Source organism: Manacus vitellinus, unplaced genomic scaffold (assembly GCF_001715985.3).
Source record: "Manacus vitellinus isolate BGI_N305 unplaced genomic scaffold, ASM171598v3 scaffold_44_pilon, whole genome shotgun sequence".
Classification (NCBI taxonomy): domain Eukaryota; kingdom Metazoa; phylum Chordata; class Aves; order Passeriformes; family Pipridae; genus Manacus; species Manacus vitellinus.
In genome coordinates this window covers 2,513,961-2,541,876 of record NW_021940565.1, presented here as the reverse complement: position 1 = coordinate 2,541,876, position 27,916 = coordinate 2,513,961, and the positions used below count along the sequence as shown (strand labels likewise).

Here is a 27,916-nt window from a genome sequence, read left to right as displayed (position 1 = left end):
TAATACTCCTTCCCATACTGTATACACATGTGTGCAATTAGAACATAGCCATGTACAGCAATCTTATGCTGCTCAAATGTGGTCTGATCATGGCTGGCAGTTTTCATTTGCGATCTGCTGTGTGGTATTCAGTCACTTTCCCATGAGGTATTATCTTCTAAATGAATCTCTGCAGCACCTCATCAAATGTCTGGTAGAAATCTAGATGTGTCAATTCTATTCCTTTTATCACTTGTCACTATATTATCTTCAAAAAAACATCAGGTGAATTCATAAAGCACAGGGAGATTTGTTTGATTGCCAGCGTCGTCATCTCTAAGCCCTTGTGTCTGTAAGTAACTTTCCACTGCTTCCTGCACAGGCAGTTTTAGGAGTTTTGAAACCACAGAGGTTAAGCTAAGTGGCCTGTGACTCCCTGGATCTTATCTCTCTTTCTTTAAAGTGGAATGGCATTTGTAACTTCCTAGTCATTAGAAATCTCTCTCTTCCCTCTTCTTAAACTATTAATGTATCAGTCTGAATGTACCTGTTTCTGCCCTGTTTTTATGGGGGTGCTTTCTGCTATCCAGGCCTGGAGTTTCATACAGTAATGGAGACAAACTGATGTAGGGTCTGTTTTAATCAAATAGTTTGGTTTTTATCTGATTAGAACCTAATACTAATTACCAAGTAAGAACTGTGCCCTTAATATTAATAAGGAATGTGTTTTGTGAATGGGAACAGGAAAGAGTTAAGCTGGGCTCTTATTCAGCTGGGGTCAGTTCACTGACTTTACTTCAAAGACACTCTGGATTTACACTGATGTAACAGAAGGAAAATGTTAGCTCCTGATTTTCTTCTTTTCCTCATAAAGCAAGGAGAGACTCAAGCCTTTAAGGAATACTGCTGGCTTTACAAGTGTCTGTGTCTTCATATGCCAGTGTTGTAAAAGAAGCACAAGAAAACTAACTTGTGTTTTGAGAGGATATATGAAAAGCCTGCCCTTTTAAGAAAGAGCTCTGAGACATTAAAAGATGGGCGAGATAAAAGAAATAGGTTGGAAGTTGCTTTCTTGGTTTTCTTAATGAGTTTGAAGGGATGCAGTGGTGCAGGGTAGAGTTTGAACTGCTGCTGCTTTTTTACTTTTATGCTGGTGGCCCAGATTAATGTTAGGCCCTTTTAATTACTTTTTCTCTGGACTTACTTTGATGATGGGAAAGACAAGATCTGTCTTGAAATAACTTTTACAGGCTTAAGGAAGAAGGGCTAAGAGAATATTTCTTTGGTACAGCATTTTTTAGGGCAGTAGGCTGAGCTCCTTGGAATCCCACTGGGGATTTCCGGTGCTTGAAGCTGCTGGTTTTCTGTATTATTGTTGATTGATGGTCCTCACAGAAATACTGTAAGTTGCTAATGAATTCCTAACCTGGGTTGTGTTGCCCACTTGCCCTGAAGTCATGGTCCTTCCCACAGTCACTGTATCTCTCCTCTTTTCACAGATGGCCTGATAGCCCCCGACGGCGCGGTGAGTCCGGATGTGTTTGGGGATTACCATCTCCAGAATGGAGACCTGGTTGGGCAGCATCCCTTCTCTGGCAAGTAAGTTGCTCTTTGTAAAGAATGTGTATCATCCAACAATCACTGTTCAAGTTTCTTTATAGGGCTTCATTTGGGGTAGTCAATGATTCTTGCCCCCGTAGCAGTAGGAATGGTTTACACTGAAAAAGCAGTTCTACTCTGTTGTCTGGATGACATGTTTATTTTAACATATTAACATTTGTGTTGCAATGCATCATAGCTTTCCAAAAGCTGTAAAATAGAGCAGTAACACTAGAACACACAACTAACTGCCATAATGACCCATTATGACAATTAGTCAGATGCTCTTCAGATGTTGTTGGGAAATGTCTAAAGAAAGACTTGAGATGCTGATTATCTAGAAGATGCTTGTTTCCAATAATCTTAAATTTAAAATAAGTTTCTCAGCTACCAAAACTACTTCTGTGGGCTTAGGTTTTTTTGCTGTTTTTCCCTTAACCTAAGTCTCCTACTGAGGGCACTTGGAAGATTTGCTAGATGAGCAAAAGACATTGGCTTGACTTTTGGGAGATGTTTCTCTGAATTCCCCCCCTGGCCAATGACCTCTCATTCTCTGAATGTAGGCAAGCTGTTCCAGTTTGAATTTCTGAGTAGACTTCTCACACAAGTTCAAAATAGAAGACTCATTTCCAAAAATGAAATCTTCGTGGATCCTGTAATGTTTAGGAAAAGCCTTTTATAGAGCATGAATTATGTGCATTCATTAGCAGCAAATATTTCAAACACTTGTTAGTCAAGGTACAGAATTCACTTTAACAGGATGCTCTCTGGACACACCCAGCCCTGTGGCTGAAATTGTTCCTTTCCAAAGGAAGAATGTTATTTTCACCATTAACAATGTTAGTCACGATTTGTAAAATGTAAGTAATTTACAGTATGTACAGCTAAAGCAAAAGAGATTTTTCTCCCTTACTTTGGTTTCTTGTAATTGTTCAAGGGCAATGGACAGTTACTCTTGTTGGTTTATTCTACCTGTGATGCACCAGAAAGCTGAACATTGAGCAAGGGTGGAATGGTAACATTTTTAAGGACAAATTAAAATAAATAACATGCTCAGGAAAAAAAGCAGGACTTGAGATGAATCCTCTAGAAAAAAGTAAGTATTTCTATTCAGTAAGCATAAAGTTGAGACTAGTGTGCAACCCTTTGCTTGGAGCCTGTGTTTGGAAAGGGGATGCTGGCACTCATTGATTCCAAATACACAACCTTCATTTCAGAGCATGCAGGTGACAGAGGAACTGAGAGAAGTGTGAGCTATGTGCTCCTCTTGCAGTCTCAGTATGTGACTTAACCATTTTCACCTTCAGAATAGACACATAAACCAGGAGGTGACAGATTCTTTATAACCAGAACACTGTAGGGTACATGCTCCCAGCAGTCTTCACCCCTCTGGAGGTGTGGAGCTTGCAGACTCCTTTGTTTCCAGTAAACACAGATAAAACCCCAGTCAAGATACTCTTGTTTTGCCTGAAAGCTTTCAGTTGGGGCAAAAAAAATCTCAAGTGTCCTTTGTTAAAAGTTAAGGTACATCACAGCCTCAAATTCCAGTCCCTTATCAGGGAGCTGCTTTTTAATTGGATTGTGTTCCAACCAAAATAAGTAACAAAATACATCTGGTGTATACCCAATTAAATTGTTTGTAGAATTTTCTTGTGTGTTTTGAGGCATTTTGGAGGCTCACCTCCAGGAAACAGAAAAACTGCAGTTTGGCTCACAGCAAACTTAGTAATTGCCCATTGATGGTTGCCTCTGGAAATACTCAGATTTCTCACTAGAATTCTGTTTTCTAGGAAGGCTTCTTTCAATATGATTGCTCCATGGATTTATCTGCAGTCCAGACACACAGTCTAATTGGAAACAGTGTGGACTGCTGCAAATGTTCTGTCCTATTTGTAGCAAAGCAGGAGTGGATTGTTTGATAGAATAGATACTGGCAGTTGAACGGCGAATCCTCGTTTTCAGATGTGTGTCATTATCTTTCTGAACTGCTTGGCGCCAGAAGCCAGGATTTCCTGATGCTTAGACCTAATGTAAAATGCATTAGTGCTCCAAGGCATGAGCCATGGAATTGCCAGTCCCATGAGTTTGGAGAGTAAGACCCTCCCTTTTCCCAAATTTGAACTGGTGTTGGAAGGTAAAACCATACGTGCTGGAGAGCCTAATTAAAAATAATAGCAGCAAGTCAAGGCGCTTTTTATGTGTTATATAGTGTACATTTCAGCCATACCAAAACATAATTCTAGGGTATTTTTATGCTTACAGTTTAAAGCTAACAAGAACCTTATGTCAGGGATTTATTTTTAACCAGTTCCAGCTTTTAATAAATCAAGATTTTTGTTATAAAAATGGTTCATTTTTCTATTATTAATATTTGAATATGTTTTCAAAATTTGTCAAGAAAACCGAGTTACAATTTTCATAGACAATTAGCAAGTCAGTTAACAGTTATGTGTTTGAGAGTTCAAACACAGATGGCCTAATAACGAGTAGGTACAACTTTTGTTCTTTTCATTTGTTATATTTTTTTTATTTGTTATACATATATTTGTTGTGCCTGTGTCTTCTGGTCTTTGCCTTTTATATTAGGCTTTTTAATTCTGTAACAGAAACAGTTGTTTGGTAAGTTCTGGAGTCTCTTTGTCATGTAAGACCATCCTGTGAATTTTGAGGTAGGTAACAACCATGAGCTGACTTCTTTCTACTCAGCCTTGAATAATCTAATCCTTTCTTCTCCTTTCTGCATTCCTATGAGGAAGAACAAGGACATGTTACCTCTTTAATTTCTCTGAGGCTATTTCCTGTCCTTGCAATGTGCTCAGACTGGATCAGGACTTCCCCTTGCCTCCAAGACTGCTGAACAAGTCAGCCAGAAAGTCCCCACCTTTTTAATGCTGAGAAGCTGAGTTAGTGTTGGTCTGGTGCCCCCAGTTTAAAAAAGTTAAACTGTGTATAGGCATCTGCACTCACTGGGTACCACACTGGAGCTGTTCTCCCTCCTAACTTCTTAAGAGGGAAACATGAAGTAACAGTAGAACATCTGTTGATCTGGGGAATTAGGTGGAGTACCTTAGAAGCTGTTTTTCAAAGACACTGCCTTCCCTTCACAGGGTTTCTTGGACTTTCCTTTGAAACCTGGAGTAGTTACTCTCAGGAGTTGGGAATGCCACCTCACAGGATCAATTCCTGCACTGTGAAGTACAGAACAACTTTGAAGGGAATTGTAAAAATATCTAACCCTGAATTCATTTTGTAGATTTGCTTGCATGCTTGCTACTCTGGACATGCCCACATCCTGATAACTGTTGTTTCTGTTACTTGTCATCATGAAGGAGAAGCAGCACATAAGTGAACACCTGGAAAGTTGCCATTTTTTTAATACTGCTGCCCTAATTTTAGCAACCCAAGGCACTGTCAGAAATAGAAATGCTTTGTTTCTGATAGTTTAGCTTGTGTGTTTTATGAAGAATTTTAGTTTACAGCTCTTATTTCTGAGCTATATTCTTATTGGAGTTGTACTGTTATGTACGATGCCTATAAATAGAATTATTTCAGGATCTAACATACACAGAAGCAGTGATAAAATCCATAAACAGCGTCTCTTGTTTTCCTCAAAGGTTTGGAGCAGAATGCAAACAGATCATAAGGTATGTTTTCCATTCAGCAGAAAATACGTGGCTGAGGAGGTTGTTTTGACAGCTTGTATCCAGGTTTTTTTCATTGGCTAGGAAAAGACTTTTGTGATTAGATTACCAGCTTTGAATCATCTTACTGTCTCTCAGAAGCAGATGGGCATTAGGCATATATTTGAAATTTTCATCTGTTATTAAAATCTGCATTCAAGGCTCCTGGTTCTGATAACTCTTAATACTGAGTGAAAGTTTTATGATTGTGGCAAACAAAAAATCCCTCACCTTTGGCTGATGTGATGACAGCTTAGTGTCTGAGCCGCAGGGGATAAAGACCAGCTGAAAGAAGTCTTCAAGAATCCACGGTCATTTATCAAATTTTAATCACCTTCTGGAGACTAATTACTCTCTTAAGACACAAACAGAATAGTGATGGCTAAATATCTTATAATAGAGATAGCCACAGTATTTTTCTTGCCCTTTGGGGAAGAGACCGCTTTTTAACCTTTCCCGGCTATAACTGGTACAAACTTCGAGTGCAAAAATCAATTTTTGGTTAATATCTTCATCAGAGTTCTCAAATGTTCTCAGTCTATAGCTTTGAAAAGGTTAATAGTTAGGAATGCTACAGCCAACCAGAACTTTTTTTTCTTCCCAAGGAAGTTTTCTCCAGTACAGGATCCTTTAACCTCGTTATAAAATGTAGCAGAGCTGCCATTGCACAATCCCCGTTTTCACTGAGACAAGGTATTTCTGTGTGTGCTCACATCTCTTCTCAACAGACATGTGACTGGAGCTTCTTCCCAGGAAGCAGTGAGGTTTGGCATGTCAAACACAACCAGTTTTATGGGGTGACTGTCTGTCTCTCTCCTTGGTGGAACATCTTTCCTTCTGCTTGGATTTACAGCCCAAAACTTTAACTGCATTTTTTCTTTTTGCCATGGCAGGTCATTGTGATACTTTGTGAGCTCAGTGTCTGGAGCCAGGCCCTTGCAGGCTGCTCTGCACTGGCTTCAGTGGAGCTGTGGCTGATGTTGCCAAGTGCCAACACGCACAGCCAAGCTGTGGTGTCTTAAGTTGATGGAAACCACAGCGTTGTGGGATGCAGTAACTTAATACCTGGCCTTAGGTCCTGGTGGGAGCACAGGGAAGACTGTTACTGTGACTTAGCTTGTCTTTAGCTGAGCTAACCACATGTAATGTCTGCATGTGCTAAAAGTCCACACTGAATGGCAGGAATGGTCATATCTACAGGCTTTTTTTGTTTGGGTACCCTGATGAAAATCAGATGGGAATTGTCATGGAAGAACAACTGAGGTCTGTAGCCTTCCATTCCTGTTGATTCCTGTGGTGTGATGGTAACTCTCAGTTGTGAGTCACAGCTGAACAGCTCAGGTCCAGGTCAGGTCCAGGAACTGCATCAGGTGCTGGCAAATGTGAACTTTGTGAATGATTAGCAGAATGTTTTGAAGTGGTGTGACATGTAAGTTACATCCTGCAATGACATTTATAGCTATATTCCGTATAAATTGTAACTCAAATGTAACTCATCCTCAGTTACATTTGCTGAAGGAAAGGACTGGAGGAGTTGGTGAGCCTGCTAGGGAGTGTCTCATCCATCTTGTATTTTCAGTAACGTTCAGCACAGTTTATTTAGAAGTTGAAACATTCCCTTCCCAGCCCTTCAGGATGTAAGTGCCATCTTGCAGGCTGTCTCTGAAGGTGAAAACTAGTCCATTAGCAGAGAGTAGCAATGAGCTGCCTCAGGCCACCCTTCACAGCCATCAGTGGCAGAAGAAACTGTTTCATGGTCCTCAGAAAGATTAGTGTAGATGTTCTCACGTGGAGTCTATGCTGCAGTAGAATTGAGACTACCCACATGTCTCTGTCCTCCTCATTTGAACAGAGGCAGTAGTATTTTCCTGTCTTAGAGGTGACATATAGTGAGTATAAAATCTTTTAATGGAAAGAAAAGCGAATAGAGTGTAAATTAATGTTACAATATGATTCTACTTTCAGCTATTTTACCACAGTGATGTTTCTACCAGCTCTGTGCATTGCTTTTTCTTTTCCATAATTAAACTTTATTTTAAAAACAATGCCCAACTTGTTCACCTTTGCAATATGTTCAGCAGAGTTGTACTCAGCTTCTGCCATTTGGACACTATTTAATTTGCATTTCCCAGGAGAATCGAATTAGGTTTTATTAGTAAATTGGGCCTATAACTTTGTAGGCAGGTTTTATTAGTTTATCACACATCAGTATTAGCAAATTGTAAATCCCACTGAAACAAATTCAAAAAGGCCTTAAAGAAAAGCTCAGAACCAATGAAGTTCCTGGACACAAATAAGAGAGTTTATTTTGGTTGTTTTGTGTCTTTTTTTTTTCTTTTTTTTTTTTTTTCTTTTTAATCCCACAAAGCACCTTTCTTACTCTGTTGTCCTAACTGCCTCCATGTTTAGTTTTATAAAAGTTAAACTGAACATGATCAGGAAAGTTTCACTAATTGTATAGTAGGGATCTATATGGCTTGAGATAAAGCACCCTGGGAAACAGGAGGGGAAGTTTCCTTTTGTACCCCAGTGCCTTTACAGGTGGTACATATGCTGGAATTGAGATCCTGCAAGTAGAAGACAGTAATAAGAAAGTGGGAACTGCTGCCTTTAGGAGCGTTTCGGACACAGTCTGGGATGAGCTTATTCAAAGCCTTCACTTGATTGCTTCAGGTCCTGCCTGGATCATGGCTTAAGACAAAATTCACTGTGTAGTTGTTCTCCTTCAATACTTCAGTTTGGGAGAGGTGCTTCCAGAACAGGAGTGCTTCATCAGTAAGAGCTTTTGAATGGGAGCTTGAATTTCTTTGTGTCTTACAATAATTTGTTTTTCTTGGTCCTTTTCCCGTTTTTTGGGGGTAGTGATCGTATTCCTGCTAGCTGCTGCTTGATTAGCTTTTTCACACTGTCTTCTCAAAGCCTTGTTTATAGAAATACTGCAACCTGCCCATACTGTAATCCAGTTTAGGTGTCACTGATGTGCATCTCACCAAATTGGGCTGTTCCTATGTGGACTGTTACTGTAGCACTTTTGAAGACCGGGAGTCTGATTATTCCAGAGGGCTAAGATTTTACTCTGTGGCCCATATTGACCAATGAGATTTTTCCAGAATTTGGAGTTCTGTGCATACTGCACCAGTGAAGGATTAGGGCCCAGCACTGCCTGTAATTGGGGAATATCCTTACCAGGAACATACTATTCATATCTAATGTTCAATTTACAGCAACTTTTTAATGTGCTTGTGTGCTTATTTGTTGTCATTGTTCTTAGCCAGTATGAGGAGAAGCTCCCAAGCAGCTCTCTGTGTATGCCCCCCACAGTGCAGCACACAGTCCTTGCCCCAAGGAGCTGATAATCAAGGCAGGCAGGGAACCAAAGGTGAGGAGAAGGGAAAGTCAGGTGCCAGAGCAGAGCAGGGCACTCGAGTGCTCCCTCAGTGCCCCGGTGAGCAGACCACACCACCTCGCCAAGGTGTGTGGTCTGGAGTCGGGAAGGATCGTGTTGCACTTGTTTCATTTACTGTAAGAGCAGTTTAATTGCTCCCAACAATTGCACCAGTATGCTGAGAGATGAAATGGCTTGCTGGGGAGTATTTTAAAGGTGCAGTTTTTTCAGCAAGTTGCAGATGCCGTTTGGGAAGAGAGTTAGTGCTGAGGTTTTAATGCGCTTCAGCTCTTTTGGAATACAGGATACTTGGGCCTCTTTCACTTGCAGTTGCCTCTTTTACATTTCTTTAGTTGCTTTTTATTTTACTGTATTCCACCTGCAGTTGGCCTCATTTAACCATCATGGTTTAGGTGACTATTAAGAATTTTAAAAGAATACCAAAATGCCGTGGCAGTTAGCTCAAGTCCTTTGGAATGTCTTACCAAAAAATCCCCCAAACCTGGCTCTGTCTCTTCTGAAATGTAACATTAATTAATTCCCACGTTCTGTCTGCTGCTCTTAGTCCCTCCAGATGTGCTACTAGGAATAGACTGGCTCCCTGGTTACAAGCCATCTGGGCTCTGTAAACTGATTTGCACTTATATTAAACAATAAGTGAACAGAATGCGGAAGAGTTATTAAAGCAAATGTACATTGCTTATAAATCTCAAAGTAAAATATTAAAATGTAGTAAAGGGGAATGGAATGTGCAAATGAAGACCTGCTTGTTTTTAATGAGTTTAGCTGTGACCTTCTCGATTTCAACTAAAAGAAAAGAATTTTATTTTTCTCTTTAAAAAAATTTAAAAAAAAAAGAAAAAGAAACTATAAAACTGCTTACAGAAGTATCTGAGACAAAAACAAGGAAATATAATGTTCTAAACTTGACTGGTCCAAACCACTCAAGCTGCTGTGACAGCTCATAAAACTGAGAGTAGTTTTTAACTGGACTCTGTTTTACATTGCCAGAGTGAATTTTCCTTGCAGGAAGTAGCCAGAAGGTTTATTTAGTTTCCAGACTGCTGCTTTGATCTTTCCATTCTGTCACTTCTCAGGTTACATAGCCCTTTTTCACTGCAGTAAATCTGCAACAGTTAATGAGAATAAAATTTCCTCCTTCTCACTGATCGCATGCTGTTAAATGCCAAACCACAGCCAGCAGCATATTTGCAGAATTCGGCTGCACTGTACAAAAACAGCACAATCAGTTTAATCTTGTTGGTTTTGTAATTCATTTTATTGAGCTTTTCTTTTTCAAGTGACCTATTTTATCAAGACAAGTGGTTGCAGGGCCAGATCTGGAAGAAAGATTTAAAAGTGCAATAAAGTGAAGGGTGTTTTGTATGCTGGGTATAAGCATGGTCACAGGATTCAAAATTAAACCTACAATGAGGAGTTTTAAAAAGTCCCATATATCAGTGGGATATTTCTTGTGGTTATTATCTGAACTGAACATGTGCTGTGAACAAGTCTCTAGCATAAAAATTAATATATCAAATTAATTTCTTTGCCAAATACTTCAAATTGTTTTGATTCTAAAATCTTATTCTGATTCTGCATTTATCAGTTTCAGCCATCCAACTCCAGTGACTGAACCACCCTTTCTCTTCCCTCTGGAAAACAAGACGATGTTTTTATAACCATGAGATTTAAAAAAATAATAAATAAGTTTACAGAGTTTATTTGCCTTATGGGGTTTGAGCTTTGTAAGGTTTGTTGTTTTGTTGTGGTTTTTTTTTTTTTTTAAGACTCCCTGGCCAACCTTATGGTCTTGAAACATTATTCATTCATTTAATTAAAATTGATTTTTTTTTTTTTGGCATAATAATGCTACCCCAAGGTATAGATCTCCCAAGAAAATGTTCCTTGTTTGTATTTGTATCTGCCTTGTTTATCCAGTGTTATCCCTAAGAAAAAAAGCCAGTATGAGACTTCCTTCTTTGTTTACACTAAAATCATAGCTGATTTGGGATAAATTTTGACAAAATTTCACTAGGGCCCTGTGTTGATAAACAAAAGTGGTTGAAATCTGGATGATCATCCGTGGTGGTAAAAAATATTTGAAGTTTATTCATGAGTAATAATGCTCTGACTGCATTTGCCGTGTGCGCTCGAGCGAGCGCTGCAAATCCCCCAGCCATGGTAACTTTCAGAGAAGGCTTTGAAAGCTTTTATTGGCTGCAGCTGGAAGGCAGAGCAGAACAGATTTTTTGACTCTACCTCCCTCCCTCCCTCCCTCCAGCATCTGGATTATCATCCCCACTGAGTTGCCCAGTTCTTAGTGCTGAGCCCCACAGGCAGCATGACTGTCGCCGTGGCTTCTCCGGGCATTAGTGCACAGAGGGAACTTCTGTCCCCATTTGTGTCGAAGCACAGAGCTGAGTGGCAGTGCTTGGGCTTGAGGAGTTTGTATGAATATAAATAAAGGGATTAATTCTCCAGCTATGAGCCCTTCACTGCAGGGCACAAAACAGTTGCATTTTTGTTTCATCTGCTTTTTCCAGAGTACATTTTTACAGTGACCTGCTCTGTAATGTAGCACAGAAACCAAGAAACACTTCCCATGTGGAAATGGGAAGGCTAGTGGAAGGCATGGACCAGATCCAGAGCTGATCTCACCAGTGGCACCAGTCATCTTTAGGAAATGGCCCCTTCAGGATCCTATTCTGCTCAAACTGTTGCCTGAAGCTTCTTAGTACACAATCTTACACTGAGCTTGCTGGGGAGGCTTCAAACCTTTCCAAGCCAGACCTATTGCTAGTTTAGATTAAGGCAATGTACTCTTCAGTTTATGGAGTTGACAGATACACTTTGGACTGTGCAAGGAGAGAGGGGGAGGAAAGGACATCTTCCTTTTTATTACCTACTCCTCAGGGCTTTTTAATTTGTTTGAGTTCTTAATTAATTTTTAAGAAATGGATGTATCTAATCAGTGGGTTTGGCCAGTTGCTGAGCCAAGAGCACAGAAGATGTTTCTGTCAGGCTTATAATGGAAAGCCAGAGCCCTTGGTTTCTGTTCCAGCTCTGACTGTGCACTTGACCTTTTAACAAATCCTGTAGAGAATGGCTGATAAACTCCCTGTCCATGTGGCAGGGCTGTGAGCCTGGCTGAAGGAATGCTGCAGGAGCTATCCTGATGCCCTGCAAAGAGACAAGATGGCTCTATGAAACAACTGGAGTCTTTGAGCTGCTGTTTTGCCCCCTCGCTATACTGTGCATTGGTTGCTTTTCTAACAGGGCAGAAATAGCCTTTTTTTTTTCCTAAGGAGTTTTACAGAATAAGCAAAAGTCTTTTCTGTCTATGTCAGTCTAATTAGAGCCTTCTTGTTACTGTAGTTTGTCATTTGGCTGTCTTTAATGTCTGGAGTGTTTTCTCTTCCAATACTCCAATGGGAAGCTGAGGTCATGGAGAAAAGGCGCAGCTTGTCCAGGATCACACAGCAGGTAACTGCCGGAGCAGGAACCCCAGCCCACGGCCCAGGCTGCATTCACAGAGCAGGGATGGCAAGGGCTGCAGCTCCCAAGCAAGGCTCCACTGAAATTTGGCTGAGCAAGGTCATTTGGCTTTGGTTCGGTGCTTTCTTACTATTCAGTTTGGAAATTTTTTTTATTTTAAATGTTTCCCTCCCCCGGTGGATTTTGGCGTGGTTATTGCTTGGTGCATAGCTGGAGCCTGACACAGAAGACACAGCGCTCGTTTCTCCACCATTGTCAGCTCTGCGTTTGTTTATAATTAAATGGGAAAAACAGCAGTATTGTGCTGAGCTACAACTGGGCACCAAGTCCAGAAGCAATTGGAAACTTTAAGTCATTAAGTGCACTGAAGAAAACTGGATCACATGGAAGGAGAGACATGATCAAAGCTGTATCATGATGCACAAGGGAGCTAAAGTATTGCACAGGTTAACTTGGACACTTGTGAGCAAATACATCATTACTGGTTAAGGAACATTAATATTCAGTGCTAATGTAGAGATGGACTTGGTACTTGATGCAGTGTGCACAGTCACTGTCCCTACCTCAAAACTCCCCTCCTGCTTGAGGGCTAGAAAGCATGGAAAAAAGGCTTCACAGATATGGAAGAAAAAGTTGGGGCCATTAGAGGCAGAATTTAAGAGACTTGTGGTTTATAGTTTAACGTCATTACCAGTAGTGGGAGAATCTACAGTTACAGGACATTACATAAAGAAACATTGTTTTTTCCTAAGGCTTCCTCAGTTGTATGCTTTCTCCATAACCCATGGTTTGTGCTCTTACTCTGAAGCACAGAAAATTTATGGTCAGTGAAGGAAAACCAGAGGTAGCTGGCATGTAGGAGTAAATAGGATTATCTTCTTGATTGCTAGACTCTAAGGAAGGGAAAAAGCAATGGGCCTTGTGCCCCTTTGTGATGCCCTCTGCTCTTTCATGATGGGTCGTAGGAGAATGGGATCCCATCCAGTGCTTAGCTGACAGGGAATATCAGCAGACAGGCCACAGAGTCCGTGGGCTTCACAGGTTCTGAGCCTTGGCTTAGGTGTGGTGGTTCACTGGTACCTGCAAAGGATACCATCTTCTTACCTAAAGATACCATTAGAAGCTGGAGGGGTGTGTGTGTTCTGTGGAATTCAAACCCATTTCCTGCCTCCTGTGCTTGGATGCACGTGGTGCCTGAATCCTCACTGTCCGATGGGTCAAGGCCTGGGTGCCCCCAGCTCCCCTGCTTTTCTGTACCCTGCTCTCTGTGCAGGGGAAACCTGTGGATGGAGGGAGGGAGCTGCAGCCTTTACTAACAAGCTCATTGGGCTGGCAGGACTCTGTCACATCCCATACATGATTACACTGCCCTGCACTGCAGTCCTTGTCTCAGACTTGCACTCCAGCACCTCTCATCAACACTTCAAAAACAAGCAAACAAAACCACCCACTGAGATGAGAGAAAAAATATGGACTTTGCTGCTGGCAAACCCCTGTGTCTCTTGTTGACAAGTATAATCAATAAACTGCATCTCATTTGTACAGATTATAATGCTGTGCTTGTCTGGAGATTAAAGACCGGAGTGCCACTCCTATGGCTCAGGCACCTCCTGAGGGAAAAATATAGCCTTCAGTATTCATCTCAATGTAATGTCTTTTTGTCTGTTATACAGGGAAGCTTGAGACAGCATTGTGGAATACGGGGGTTTATGGCATGGGAGTTTATAAGAGAATGCAGGATGGTAACTGTATGGTACCAACAATGCTGTCACACGTGAGTAGATTCACAGAAGGGAAACTTTAGGACTTGAAGGATGCACTGCATGAAGTTCTGAATGCCTGGGATGAGGTGGGGGATGACTTGAGAGTGAAGACAGTGCTTTTTAGAAACAATAATACCTGGTGTATAGAGGGAGAAGGTAGAAAGGAAACAGTGAGGTTGCTATGAACTGTACTTATATCAGGTTTCTGAAAGATGCTCAGAAACTTTTTGGTTCAACCCCCATTCTCTGATACTCAGGAGGAGTTTTGAAAAGCTGCAGGTGTGATCAGTGGCAGAAGGAAGAGTGCCATGTGTGTCAGCAGGGGCTGCCTGTTCACACCTGCACATAAACCCTCTCAGCAGCTCATTGGAGCACCAGAACTTTGGGTGGGATTCCTTCATTTGGACTTGGTAGAGTAGCTGATGAGGTGAAAGCTGCAAGTAATATTTGGTTGGTCTTAGCAAGGTTAGAAGATCTAGGGAAGTATAAATTTACAGATTTTTTTTTTTTAATTTAAAATAGATTTTATTGTTAATAAAATTATAAAGCTTATATCCCTGGTAAGTAGCTGAGAGCCTCTGAGCCGTCAGTTATTGTTGATGCAGAGTAAGGAGGGAGGATTAACAGGGTTTTATAACAGGTTTAGGATGAAAAGAAATGTAGCTGAAACCTTAGGTCCGGTGGAAGCACTGTATGTGTTTAGCTTGAAGGTCATTTTCAGTGGGCAGTGATTCCAGGGTGCTTTAATTTGGGGCAGAAAAGGATGAAACTTTGGCCCTAAAGTGTGAGCTCCTAAACTGGTACTTCACCCTTGAAGGCTTTTCCTGGGCTGCCTTCACCTGCACGGGCAGTCCCAGTCTTTCAGTGCACACTCTGGTACAATCATTGCCACAGTTGTTCATACCTCTGACTGTACAGGCCTGCTTCCCAAACTGGTTTTTTGCTAGGATCGCTCCAAGATCCGTGGATCTTCCTGGGGGGGGGAGTGTTCAGTTGGACTTTAAGGGGTTACTCATGACCAAGAATTTCCTCAGCGACGCTGGACTTGCCTTTCTGAGGCCCTGCTTATGCCAGAGGAATTAGTACCTTGGAATTAGGATCCAGTTTTAGAGCACCCTGTCAGCACCAGCACAGGCACCAGTGTGAGCACTGGTGTGGACAGGCTCAGGTGTCTGTGGCTCAGGAGAGCTCTGCGGTCACTCTGCACCCGGGCGCTAATGACCCAGTGAGATGCTCAGAGCCTCTCCTCTGGTACCGTGCCCTGGGGAGCAGCACAGGTACCTGCAGGGAAACCCCAGCAGAGGATTCCTGGTGGAGTGCTCTCTGTGGGAGCCTGCCAGGTCTTCCAGACGTTCCACAAAGCCTGTCTAGTCTCTGGGGCTCTGGGGGCAGGAGGGAGTTAAGGAAAGGAAGTATTTTGTGGGTACAGTGGGACACCGGCTGGCATTTCCTGTCGAGTGGGGGACACAGTCATTCTTTACATCTTAAATTATGTGAGAGCATCTAGGATCCTACATGGGCATATTAATTTGGATGTTATGAATCAGAGCAAGCATCAATAAGCAGAGCTGTTAAGAAATCTCTCCTCACTCATGCACATCAGGAACATTTTCCTCTTCGGCATGTGTTCTTCAGTTCCCCAGCAGTACAAGCAAATTGGAAAGTTCAGCTGTCATTTGGGGAAGGTCATAGATCACACTAGCAGCCTGAGTAATCCAAGAGGTTTTAAGTATCATAGCATTTAGTTTAAAGTGAAATTTGCTCTGACAGGGGCTGGCAGACCAATAGGAAAAAGAAATATTTGTGCTTGGAGAAGTGCATGTGTAGAGACCTCGAGTATAACTGATGGCTGGAAGTGATTTCAGTCTAAAAAAAACAAATCATTAAGAGAGTGCATAGGGGTAAAATACACAGTTCATATTTTAAAGGGTCTCAAAATGAACGAGCAACTGAGGTTAGCAGTACGTAGTAATTAGCTGGGCTGTTCACTGTTTAACTCCATCAGCCCCAGGCGTGGGGTGAGGTTTGCACAAGCACACGGTTGTGCTGTGCCCGTGGGTTGCAGACATGGATCTCTGTGCGCAGGCGCGCGATGCCGAGAGACAGAACTGCCTGAAATCACTTGCACAGTGAGGCAGCGGCTTAAGCCATTTATCTGAGGGGTTTGTTGTGGTGCTGTATGATCCATATCCAGTCTACAACTGCAGGGGTGCATGCACTTCTGCTAGGTACCAAAGTGAATAGGGGTATTGGGAGGACAAAATACTAATTCTGGGATGTGTATTGTTGCCCTAAATGGCATAATTACATGTCCTTAACTTTTTAGGAAGACAGGCTGGTGCTTGCTCTGCTCAGCACTGAGTTTCCTGGTAGATGCCGTATCATAAGGCCAACAACACATTTTTCTTAGGAGCAAGTTTTGAACTCGGTTGCTGGTATAAATTTGAGCACACATGGCACAAATCATGATCTCAGGCCAGTCGTTACCCAACAGTGTTTACAGCTGCAGAACTGCCATCTCTCCTGGCTCTCCCCTTCTGCTGTTCTTGGCAGAAGGGGCAAGGATTCATCAGGACTTGGTTTTTAAACCCGTCTCCACCTTGGTGGGTTATGCCCTTGGCCTGTCAGCCTCCTGAGCGAGCCAGACTCTGGACTCAGTCTCCAGGCGCGTGTTGGCTGTTTGGTTGTCCTACCCCTCCGTTATCTCCTGGGCTAAGGAGCCTTCCCTTCAACTATGACAGGCTCTGGGCTGCAGCCTGCCAGGGCAGTCAGTCCCACAGGCAAAGCTGGTGTGCTTCAAGAGCACTAACTTGTAAAAATGAAGCCAGTTTTTTTGAAGCATGGTCAAACGTTCATTTACTTAAGAGAAATATTTAGATAGGAGAGAGTAGTGATTTGATCAAGGTGTTTTAATGTGATTTTCTGTTCCTTTTTTTTTTTTTAGCTGTCCAAAGCAGTTATCAGCTGATCCATCTCTTCCAGTTTTCTTCAGGACACTAACATATGTCTGAACCATTTGGAAATAACTGATACTCCTCAAAGTTTAAACTCTAGGGATCTTTACCTAATTACTTACACGTTTATAAAAAAAAATATTAAAAAAATGATTTGCTGAGAATGTGATTGAAACCATATTTTCCCTGCTCTTGTTATCAATTTAAATACATTTAGAAGTTCTTTGAATAAGGATTACTGAGCTGGAAGTGGCTGGAAGAGCTCAGCCTCCAGCGATAGAGGCCCATTGCCACCATGTGGCTCAGGGCGTTATTACACCTCACCCCAAAGAGTCAGTGCTATTTTAGTTTGGGGTGTATAATGGAGGGACTAAAAGAAGCTCAGGACAGGTCTCCAACTCCTGTCTGTTGTGTGCCTCTCTGCCACAGTAAACCCGAGGATAGCTCCTTCTGTCTCTCCTGTGGGCCAAGGCATGTCCCCTACAAGCTTGACTTGCAGTCAGCAGCCTCAGGCACCCTCCCTCTCCTCACTCACTTAAACATCATTCCAGAATGAGCTTTTCAGTAGGGAGCAGAGTTGCAAAAAGCCCTTATTCTACCACACTAGTAATAAAAGCAACTTACCACAACTGACTTTGTTATAGTCACAACAAACAACATTGAAAGATAAACCCAGAAAAGCATAGATGTTTTAAGGATGTTTGGAAGACAACAATGGAATTCCTGAGTTTGAAGGTAGCCTTAAAGAGTTCTGCTTCTCTGCAGTGTTACACATGTAACTGGGAACTTGTAGAAACACAACAGAACTCGACCCTGCACTTCCAAATCCCACTACACCTTCTTTTAGTATGTTATTAACTCCTAGCACTGACAGTACCAAAAGAACTCCAAAAGAATTGATGTTTTACGGTAGTTCTTCAATTGGTTTGTTTTTTGAACTGCCAAAAATACTACTCATCTTTCTGCTTGTCCTTGTTGGCTTGCTTGGAAGAGCTTTGGGGTCTGTGTTGAGACATGGGCCCCCAAGGGCAGCCCGTGCAAGGTCTGTCTGTCAGTCCTTTGCATTCTGGAAATCAGGAACAGGGAGGAGCAGGGACCATTCTCTGGCTAAGGTGAGTTCACGGTTTGGGGTTTCTGGAGATAAGAGTGAAACACAAAGTAACAGGATTTCTCTTAATCCCCTCTTTCAAAGCTTCAGGCCTCATAATGAGAAAGCTGTTGTTTGCCAGGTACAAAGGAGGCAGCTGGGGAAGGTGCCTCAGAGGTCACCAGCTCATTTCCTAATGAGCTTGAAAAAGAGTAACAGGACTTCAGAGTGGATACAGGAAAGAACCGGTGGCCAGAGGCAGGTGTGGAGCCAGAGCAGTGCGTTCACAGAGCTTTGCACCACTGCAGGATACACCACAGCCACTCTGCTGCTCTCTGCTGTGCTGAAGGCTCTGCTCAGACTGATGGCTCGGTGTAGGAGGTGGGGACAGGGGCATTGCCCATTCAAATACACACAGGCAGACATGGGAATGCAAAGCACTTCCAGGACATGGCATTTCTCAAGGTATTTTCAGATAAACTGGAGTGATTTTCTCTGCAGCTTGGCTGTTGACTGTGTCCCTTTCCCTCTCAGAGGACAAATCTCAGCCTCAGACTTTCCACCTTCACCTGATTATTAGAACATCCCATGAGTGAACTAGTTTGCTGAGAAACCAGGCACCAAGGATCCTTTTCTAGGACCTCACTGAGACACAATCTGGGGAAAGTGCCTTTGTGAGGACAGAGTGATGGACATGGTCCCCCACCACTGCAAGCTGAGCCCTTTCAGTCCAACTGATTCAGCAGTGCCAGCTTCTTGCTGAGCCAGGGCCTGGGGCCCACCCATTGTACATCTTCTGGAGGGGTCATTCTTTCCCAGCCTTGCCTGTTGCATAACCCATGTTCCATATGGATAATTGGCAGTAATGAGGTTCAGCTTTTCCCCACTCCAAAGGCACTTTGGTTCTTTGTGTTTTGACAGTCTTCAGAGGGGAAGTTCAGCTCCTTTCAATGCATCTTTAGTCAGAAAATAAATCAGGATCCTTTTTCATTTGTCCCTCTACTGAAGTGGAAGTTAAGAAGTGACATAACTATGAATAGGCAGTAGTCCAGTGTCTTAAGCAATATTCGTTTTTCCTCTACCTCCTCCATGAGAGTTACTGTGGAGCATGAAAAATGTGCCACTTTTCCCTATGCAGTTCTTGTGTTTTAATATCTAATTCATTGCTGTGGTACTCTTTAGGTGTAAGGGATTTCTCTTAAGGGAGACTGTAGGTGCTATTCTATATGAAAAATGAATTATTCTGTCTCATTAGTACACAGCCTTTCAGTATATGATGAATGCTTTCTGCCATTTGGCTGCCAACCTATAGTCCACCTGAAAGCACCATCCTTTACTGAACTATGTTGCTGTGTCACATCTTCTCACTTTCTCCCTTCTAGCTGGTGTTTTCCCAGGCACTTCAGAAGTGTACTGAAGGCAGGGACTGAGACTGTTCAGAGGTGCTGTGTAGGGCAGGGTTACAGTGGCCTTTGCCAGAAGCATGCACGAAGCCTTTCCTGAAAGACATGTTAACTTCAGTATACAGAGGGAGAAATCCAGTTACAGGAGTGAAGTTCTTGGCCAGTAAGTCCATACAAGGATGGAAGAGAAGGGGTCTGTCTCTTCTGAGATCTCCTATGGACCTGGAAGCCTTTCCTCAATAGGAGTTGTGTTGATTTCTCTGCAGCATTTCTTTTCCCACCGGGGAAGAGGAGACAGAGGAATGCTGGCTAGAAAGGGAAACATGAACATGGCTTGCAAAGTTGCCTCACAAAACTCTGGCAGGAGGAGTTGGAGACACCAGCCTTAGTGTACCTTCTCTGCCCTACAAAAACCTGCAGTTTCTCTCTCCTTGTTATTTTGTAGCATGGGAGTTGATGGATTCGGTCAGTCCCCGGGGGTTCCGGGCCGCCCAGCGACTGCCTATGGATACCGCCCGGATGAACCGTATTACTACGGCTATGGAGCACGGTGAGCGCCCCCAGCCCTGGAGGAAGCGGGTGTGCCTGCAGCACAGCTCTGTCCCTTGGTAATGCATGACTGTACCAGATGGGGCCGTCACTCTGTATCCTTTGGCATGTGTAGCTCCAGATAAACGTAGCCTTTCTGGGTCCAGTGTGTTAGTGACAGTGTTTATTCTTTGGTTGCTCTTTGTTATTATTTTTGTACAGTATTCACTCTGTGACTTGAAAGCAGGAATTGGAAACTACTGGACTGGAAAGTGTCACATTATGTATATCAAGCTACTAATTTAATTTCTATTAAACATAAAAACCTGTGTGGTCAGCAGTGGTGAATATGTTTCTAACCAATGTTTCATGTGTTTTACAAGACATTTAAGACGAGTGCTCCATGTGCAGTGTGTTTAACATGGACTGTTTCCCTCTCACACTTCAGTCACAGGAACACTGTTAAGCCCCAGCATCTCCTGGCACTGCCCTGACACATAGTTTGGACCGGAGTCCAGCCCTGGGTCTGAACACTTTAATAATGGAAAGATGGCACAGATTCACTCCCTGGAGCTTCAGATATTTACAATCTGGTTTAAGTGCTTGAGAACACTTAAAATTAGAAACTACACTACAACAGAATACATTTACCATAGCGTTTAAGCAGAGCTCTGTGGGCTGAGAGAAGACAGCCACACCCTGAGGGCCAGCAAGAGAAAAACGCTGTACCTTGGTTCAGAATCCAGATGCAGAGCCTTTCTCCCAGCTTCCCCATCCGGAAATACAAATCCATCCTGTCCTGCTCGTTCACGGGGCTTAAGCTGGATCTGAGCACGGATCACTGAGCAGCACAGACAGGCCAAGACACCTGCACGTTGGGCTCACAGTGCGGGGATTGCTTAAAGCCAGGGTTTGAAATATGCAACGTGCAAACAGAGTTCAGGCTGAAGCTGTTCTTTAGCTGTGCACCCCCAGCTAACAGACACAAGAAAGTGAGGGAAATGCCCTCTCTGCCACAGCCATCAAGGCAGTTCAGATTTTCACTTTTTAAAAGAAAAGCTACCTCTGCCTCATCTTTTTTTCTTTCATTAATGGCTTTTGATTTGCAGAATTGTTCCTCTGCTCTTTTCTCCCTCATTTATGGCTTAAATGGAAAGCTGGCTTGCACTGGGGGCTGATCCTACTAAACCTGTTGCCATAATCCCATAAGACTGGGGTCTGTGCTGGGAAGGTGATCTTTAAAGGCATGAGCTTGTTTAGGAAGCTGACAGACTATTAGTCTTATACTTCAAAAATACCTTGGAAATCAAGATTGTTTTGAAACCTTGCTTTACCTTTAAAAAGTGTGCAGGTACTTTTGTAAGCACCATTACTCCCTGTGTTTCATGCTTCATGACTGGAAACAAGGCTAAAATTAGCCATGGTATTTCTTACCAGTTTTCAGCCTCCTCCCTGTGCTGGCTTCTTGTTCATGGTTTCACTCACTGGAGATAGGTGGAAGAAAAGCATTGCCAAGATTAACTAGTATTTTTAAAATTATTTTCTATACCATTTTAAATTAATTTTTATGCAGTTTCTTAGAACGCATAAGATCTCACTAGAAACATGGCAGAAAACTGGAATTAAACTAATGGCTTTCCAGTGCTGTACCTTTCTAGATGCTTTCCTTTGTTCTGAGGCCACACTGGATTTGGCCAGCAGTTGTGCTACGTTTAGTCAAAAGCTTTCAGATACTTTTATGGTTATAGCTGTGAGAGAAATTCCCCAAACTGCACACTCAGACTCAGGCTTTTCTTCTGAGACTGGCACTCGCTCCTCAGGCTTTTCCAGAAAATTAGTGTGAAGTTATTTAAAGCAGTTGCCCTTCTCATGGAATGTGTTTTGGGGGAAAAACAAAATGAAGTGGGTCCTTGGAGTATATGCAAAACTGAAGGAGCCTTTAATTGGAAGCTTCAGGTTAACGAGGAGCTGCAGTCGAGCTCCAGCGAATGGGTGGGTGTCTGTAATTGTATTACAGTTGTGACCATGCTGAGAATAAATGGCAGTGGAAAAATCTCTGGCAGCATTTTTAGTATTCAGTGTTAGGAGTTTATGAGAAAAGAATAAAAGATCAAGTATTTGTAGCTTTGCCTGGCAGCAGCTAAGAGAAGAACATCATTTATCTGCAAGCAGAGCTTGGTAAAAATTACTCAGCACTTAGTAGCCTGAGGACAGAGCCTGCTAGCCAAGATGAAAAACAGCTGTGCCACTGCACTCTAAGGCAGGAGGGAGGCTGATTTTCCCCTTTAATTACAGTTCCTGAGCCAGAAAGGGAGAAAAAAAAGATAGGAGCACATAGACTTTTCAATCTATATCACATTTCCTGTGGGTGTTGGAGGGAGCCTGGAGAGTCTGACCTGTTTAATTATATGTATTTATGGATTCAGTCCCTGGGTACTGTATCCTGTATAAAATGGGGCGAGGAGGGATCTGCTTTCTTTTAGCAACTTCTACAACTTTTGTCCTTTCCTCTTTTTCCTGGTTTCTCTCTCTGACTTTGTAAGGCTCCTCTTTTCTTTCCCTGCAGGAGCAATCCTGAACCATCCCAGGAGTATCCTCTTTCCCAGCCTGCTGCTAATTAATTAATGAGTTTGGTTAGGCAAGTGTTTTAGATATAATTAGGCTGTAAAGTTAATAGCACAGTGAAACAAGCATGGGCTGAGAAGCTCATAGGTCTGGTAGCGATTACAGAGGCTTTGTGCAGATGTACGGGCTCGTTTCCGTGAGCAACGGGCTCAAAGCAGCCGCCTCAAATCGTGTGCTAAGTTATTACTTGTACTACACGGGTATTTAGGAGCTTACCAGGGCAACAGGGTGGGGAAAGCAAAAGTAAACAAATATCCTCATCCCTGAGAGCTCAGGAAGGACCTGATTCAAGGTCTTTTAAATATCCAGGGGGTGTGGAGCTGTCTGCTGACAGTTTAACATGTGCATTTCATTCTGAAATCAGACTGCCATGATTCTGTTTAGTTTAATCCATTCTGGATTAAATGAAACAGGAACAAGATGTATCTACTTCTGGAATAAGCAGGACAAGCTCTGTTTAGATACAAGAGATTTCAGGCCCCTCTGGCAGGTTCTTTAGTGGAGTTCCTGTAATAAGGGTAGTGGTAAGCTCAGATGTCCTCTTGTCGTGCCAGGAGGCTGAGAACAGCGACAGCCTCCATTCCTGCTGTGACCATGCTCAAAGAACAAGGAAAACAGTGAAGCTGACTTACTGGTGCAACTCATGTGGCAGCTGTCAGCCCCTGAAGTTGTTGTGATGTGCTCAGTTTTTCCTCAAGCTTAAGGTTTTGAGGTTTTCTCCTGAGAGAGCTCTGAGGCACTAGGAGAGGTGCTGGAGCTGCACAGATGGTGGGGTGACAGCACTGCCCTGCACGTGCTTCACAGGCACAAGGTGACATTTGCAACCAGTCGGTCTGGACACCCACTTGAATAAAAATATAGACTTTTTCTGGAGCTGGAAAAAGTGTGTTGGGGTCCTTGCCCCCTAAAAAGAGAAACCCACTTCTGTTTATTAAGCAGTTGAGTACTTGAGAAATATTAGCAGCAATAAGCTACTGTGCTGTAGTTGGAACTAACATGACTAGGTGGGAATAGGACATCACTGGAAAAGGTATCAGCTGGGAGCACCACTGCAGCCTTGTTTTCCCCTGCCTTTCACAAAGGCCACATGGCCTGGAAGAGGAAGAGCTGGAGAAGATTTCTACAGCACAGAGAGCGACTGCACCAGAGTCTGCTGGACAGACTGGAGCTGTGGATGTCCTGTCCCTGGAAGTGTCCAAGGCCAGGCTGGATGGAGCTCTGAGCAACCAACTCTAGTGAAAGCAGTCTCTGCCCATGGCTGGGGGTTTAGAACAAGATGATCTTTAAGGTCCCTTCCAACCCAAACCATTCTGGGATTCTATGACAATGGTCCCCAGATGTCCCTTTAGACCTTAAAGGCTCTATTCCATAGATGTGCTTTTTGCCCTGTCATCTCCTACTGGCTGGCTGTCTCTCCACTATGGCAATCTTTTCTTGTCCAATCAACTTAAATAACCAGTTACAAACATAATGAGGTACTTGCTACAAGCTCTGTAATCCTGCTGGTTCCCTCTGTCCCTGAAAGACAAGGGTAGGGGGGTTCATCAGCTCCTAGGTGGTACTCTGGAGGAGCCCCCCATTGGTTGTTTTTAGGAAAGGCAAAAGAAGTTTGTGGACAAAGCCCAGCTGGGGTGTTTGTGCATCACCTGGTGTAACAGGGCCCTAAATAGGACACACACCTTGGTGCCTTCAGTCTGTGTGGAACAATGGACTCACATGGGAAAAGCAGGTAAAGGTAAGGAATGCTTCTCCACAGAGGCTGTCCAGCAAAGGAAATACACCATAAATGATGCAGAGCAGCCAAGGTTTGCCTTTTCTTCCTGACAGCCACATGAATCACACCATAGCCTGAGGCTAGAGCCAAGTGCTGGGAGCAGAAATCAGATGTTGCTTATTAAGAATTTTTTATCTTTAAGTTGTTCAGATCTTCTGACCTTCTGCCTTTGCCCTGCCACAAACACACACAGAGAGGATATACAAATCCTCACTTAGACCTTGAGTAAACTGTGGTGAGGAATGTCCAGAGTTTCCCTTATTTTTCACTTCGGGGCCAGGGTCTTTTGGCATGACTGTCCCATTTGGGCCAAAGACTGGATCTTCCCTGCCTTTAAAGAGGGAGGTGGTGTACCTGAATTTTATGTAGTTTCTGTTCTTGTGTACATTATATTACCCCTTAACATGTGTCATAGTGTACGTCATACTACATATGACCTATTTTACTTTCCTCCAGCCTCCTTCTCCCATCATCTTCCTGCTTTATTAAAAAAGACCCAGATCATCCATCTGCCAGCATATGCCTGTGCCAGAGAAGTGGACTCCTCCTAGCACTGTGTCCCCATGTTAACCTTGACATGCCAGCTTATAGCCCTCCCCATGCACAGGCGTAGGAGAAATCCATTCTCCTTGCTCATCTGAACAGATGGTGAGGCTCAACTGAGTGGAGTTTGGGTGTGGATCTGAGGGAATCCCTTTTCTTGTGCAGGTCCTGTGGCTTTGTTGTTGCTGAAGCGACTCCAGCATAGACGAGCTGCTGGGCAGCAGCCCCATGTCTCTGGCATCATCCAAGCTGTCCATGGATAAGAAGACTTCACTAGAAATGGGGAGTGGGGAAAGTGTACTGCTAAAGAATACAGTCTAGAAAGTTCATACTGGATTTGACAGCACAAAACTTAGTGCAGGTTAAACCCGTGGAGTTGAGTTACTAAAGAAAGCCGAGGTGTTCCCACAGCCCAGACCACCTGTGTTAAACACGCTGCCCTGGCCATTAAATCTGTGTCTAGACGAGGCCACGCGTATGGGCTGTGCTGCTGGTTCAGAGTGACTGAGCAAACCACATCCTCACGTCCTGGCGCTGCAGGAAACTGGAATAACACCGGCGATACGAAAATAGCGTGTGAAAAGCCCAGACCTCCCACCACTCTGGAGTCATTCCTTTCAACCTTCACTCTGCTGTCCAAAACACTCACGTGAAATCTCTCCCCGGAGTCACTTTACGCTGCAGCGCGGAGAGCAATTAGTTTTAATGGCATTAAATGGATCTCCTCGCACAGGAGGTGCACTGCCGACTGTGTCAGACAGACCACCTGCCTTGCTCCCACCCTGCCTGCCCTGGTCCTTGGGCTGGCAGGGAGGGTGGCACTGGGTGCCCTGTGGCAGCCACTTGGAGCTTGGTAGGAAATGAGCCCAGGAGGGACTGGGGCTGCGGGCAGAGCCGGCAGGGCACAGGGGCGACAAGGACATTTAAAACTGTCCTTTGAAAAGGACATTGCGGTGCTGCGGCGTGTCCTGAAAGTTCTAGAAAACATGTCTGGTAAGGAACGTCTGAGGGAGCTGGGGGTGTTCAGTCTTGAGGAGGCTCAAGGGGGACCTCAGTGCTCTCTACGGTTCCCTGGCAGGAGGGTGGAGGGAGGTGGGGGCCGGGTTCTTCTACCGGGCCTGCAGTGAGAGAACAAGACGAAATGGCCTTAAGATGAGATTCATATTAGATACTAGAAAAAGTTTTTTCACTGTTCGGTGGCCAGGCATTGGAATGGGCAGCCCAAGGGGTGGTGGAGTCACCATCCCTGGAGCTGTTTAAGAGGTGTCTGGATCTAGCGCTGGGCGATGTGGTTTAGGGGCTACAGTGGCAGTGCCAGGTGAACGGCTAGACAGGACGATCCCAAAGGTCTGTTCCAACCCTGACGGCTCCACGATTCTGTGACTCCATGATTCCAAAGGCGCCCCGGGGCAGCTTCGCCCTCACCCAAAATGGCCCGCCGCCGCTTTCGCGTGGCCGCGCCCCTGCGCGGGGGGTGACGTGCGCTCCGCCCTCACGGCCATGAGGGGGGCGCCGCGCGGGGCGGCGCTGCCGGGACGGAGCGGGAGGGGCGGGCGGAGCGGCGGCCGCGGGGCCCAGCCCAGGCAACCGGCACCGCGGGGCGGCCCCGTAGGGTGCGGGGAGGCGAGGGCACGGCGGGGGCCTTGCCTGGTGGGCTCTTGGCAGGCCAGGGGGCGTGGGTTAGGGTGTGGGCCAGGGCCCGCCGGGCCCGGCTCGGAGCGCGCTGTTGTTGCAGCCGCGGGCGGGGCGGCGACGGGGCTGAAGGTCGCGGGCGCTGCGTGCAGGAGCGCATCCCGCGGTGGCGGCTCTGGCCGTGCTGTTCCCGCAGCCGGCGGTACCCCGTGTTCCCGGGCAGCCCGGGTGTCAAACGCGGGCTCTTCCCTGTTCCACGGTAGAGGCGTCCTTCGGGAGAGGTGCAGTAAAGCCGGGCTTCCTCCCCGCGGGCTGCTGAGCGCCCACCTGCCGGTGTTCGTGCTCTGCGTGTACGGGGGTCCGGGTGGACACTGGCAGGGGGCACTTTGGGAAACCCCTGCCTTTGGGAGCAAAGCCCCCAGCACCTCCGAGAGCACTTCCAGGAGGCTCTGCTAGCCTGGGAGGTGGCGGAAAAGGCGTGTGGAAAACCAGGAACTGCCTCCCTCTGAGCTGTGGAGCGCCAGGGCTCGTGTGTGTTTGGGGTGAATACCGTGCACAGGTGTCAGCAACCCATGAATAAGGTAAATCGCAATTCCACTTCTTTATGGCAGGAAACCCACATTGTCCTTAACTCCCAGTCCCTCTGGCTTTCCCTGCCGGGCTCATCTCCATTCCAGGGTGTGCTGTGTGCTACATCTAGTGCTCCTGTTTACAGTTTATAGAAGACAAGATGTGAAAGGGTTATAATGTGGGCAGTGCTCTTAACTCATACAGCAAATGTGGGTCCTTGCACAGTGTGGTTGTGTGAGTGATGTTTTACTTCAGCATTCAAGAGTCCAGGTTTAGCCACACCTGGGTATAGATCTTGGCAGATGCTTTTGCCTGCTGGAGTTTCAGTAGCTAAAAAGAAAAGCTGGAAAACATGGGTTGTGGTTCACTGGGCTGCTGTTGTCACTTGGCTGTGTGAAGGTGCTCAGTGTTTGATCCTGAGAATTGCTGGGCTCCTCGTTGAGAGGAGGTTGTCTGGAGAGGGGGATGTGTGTTTGGAGCTGTCTGTCACAGAGCAGCACTCGGGGAGATCAGTTATGAAATAACTCTGATGTTATGATATTCAATGTAAAGAAGGAATATGGAACTGTTTGAGCAAGTCCAGAGAAGGGCCATGAAGTTGATAAGGGGACTGGAGCACCTCCCCTATGGAGACAGGCTGAGAAAGCTGGGGCTGTTCAGCCTGGAGAAGAGAAGGTTGTGTGGAGACCTCACAGCACCTTCCAGTGTCTGAGGCAGCTACAGGGAAGCCAGAGAGGGACTCTTTGTCAGGAACTGTAGTGACAGGACAAGGGGGAATGGGTACAAATTGAAAGAGGGGAAATCTAGGTTGGATATATGAAAGAAATTCTTCCCTGTGAGGGTGGTGAGGCCCTGGCACAGGTTGCCCAGAGAAGCTGTGGCTGCCCCATCCCTGG

The 27,916-nt window shown here is 44.5% G+C and overlaps 2 protein-coding genes across 3 annotated transcripts in view; both read left to right on the top strand.

The window, feature by feature from the left end:
- The window catches only part of KIFAP3 (kinesin associated protein 3), a 60,899-nt gene extending 40,686 nt beyond the window's left edge, over positions 1–20,213 (top strand). Inside the window, exons 18-19 of the mRNA XM_029962253.1 lie at positions 1,479–1,578; positions 19,794–20,213. Of these exons, the coding sequence (XP_029818113.1) occupies positions 1,479–1,578; positions 19,794–19,902 (209 nt within the window). The 3' untranslated portion in view covers positions 19,903–20,213. The remainder of the gene's footprint in view (positions 1–1,478; positions 1,579–19,793) is intronic.
- Positions 20,214–25,777: 5,564 nt separating this feature from the next.
- Positions 25,778–27,916, top strand: part of SCYL3 (SCY1 like pseudokinase 3) — a 16,416-nt gene continuing 14,277 nt past the window's right edge. Inside the window, exon 1 of one of the 2 annotated variants that reach the window (XM_018079074.2) lies at positions 25,778–25,811. The gene's annotated coding sequence lies outside the window, so the exon portion shown is untranslated. Of the gene's footprint in view, positions 25,812–26,801; positions 27,032–27,916 lie in introns of those variants that run through there. The other variant, XM_008933902.4, reaches the window with a different exon arrangement.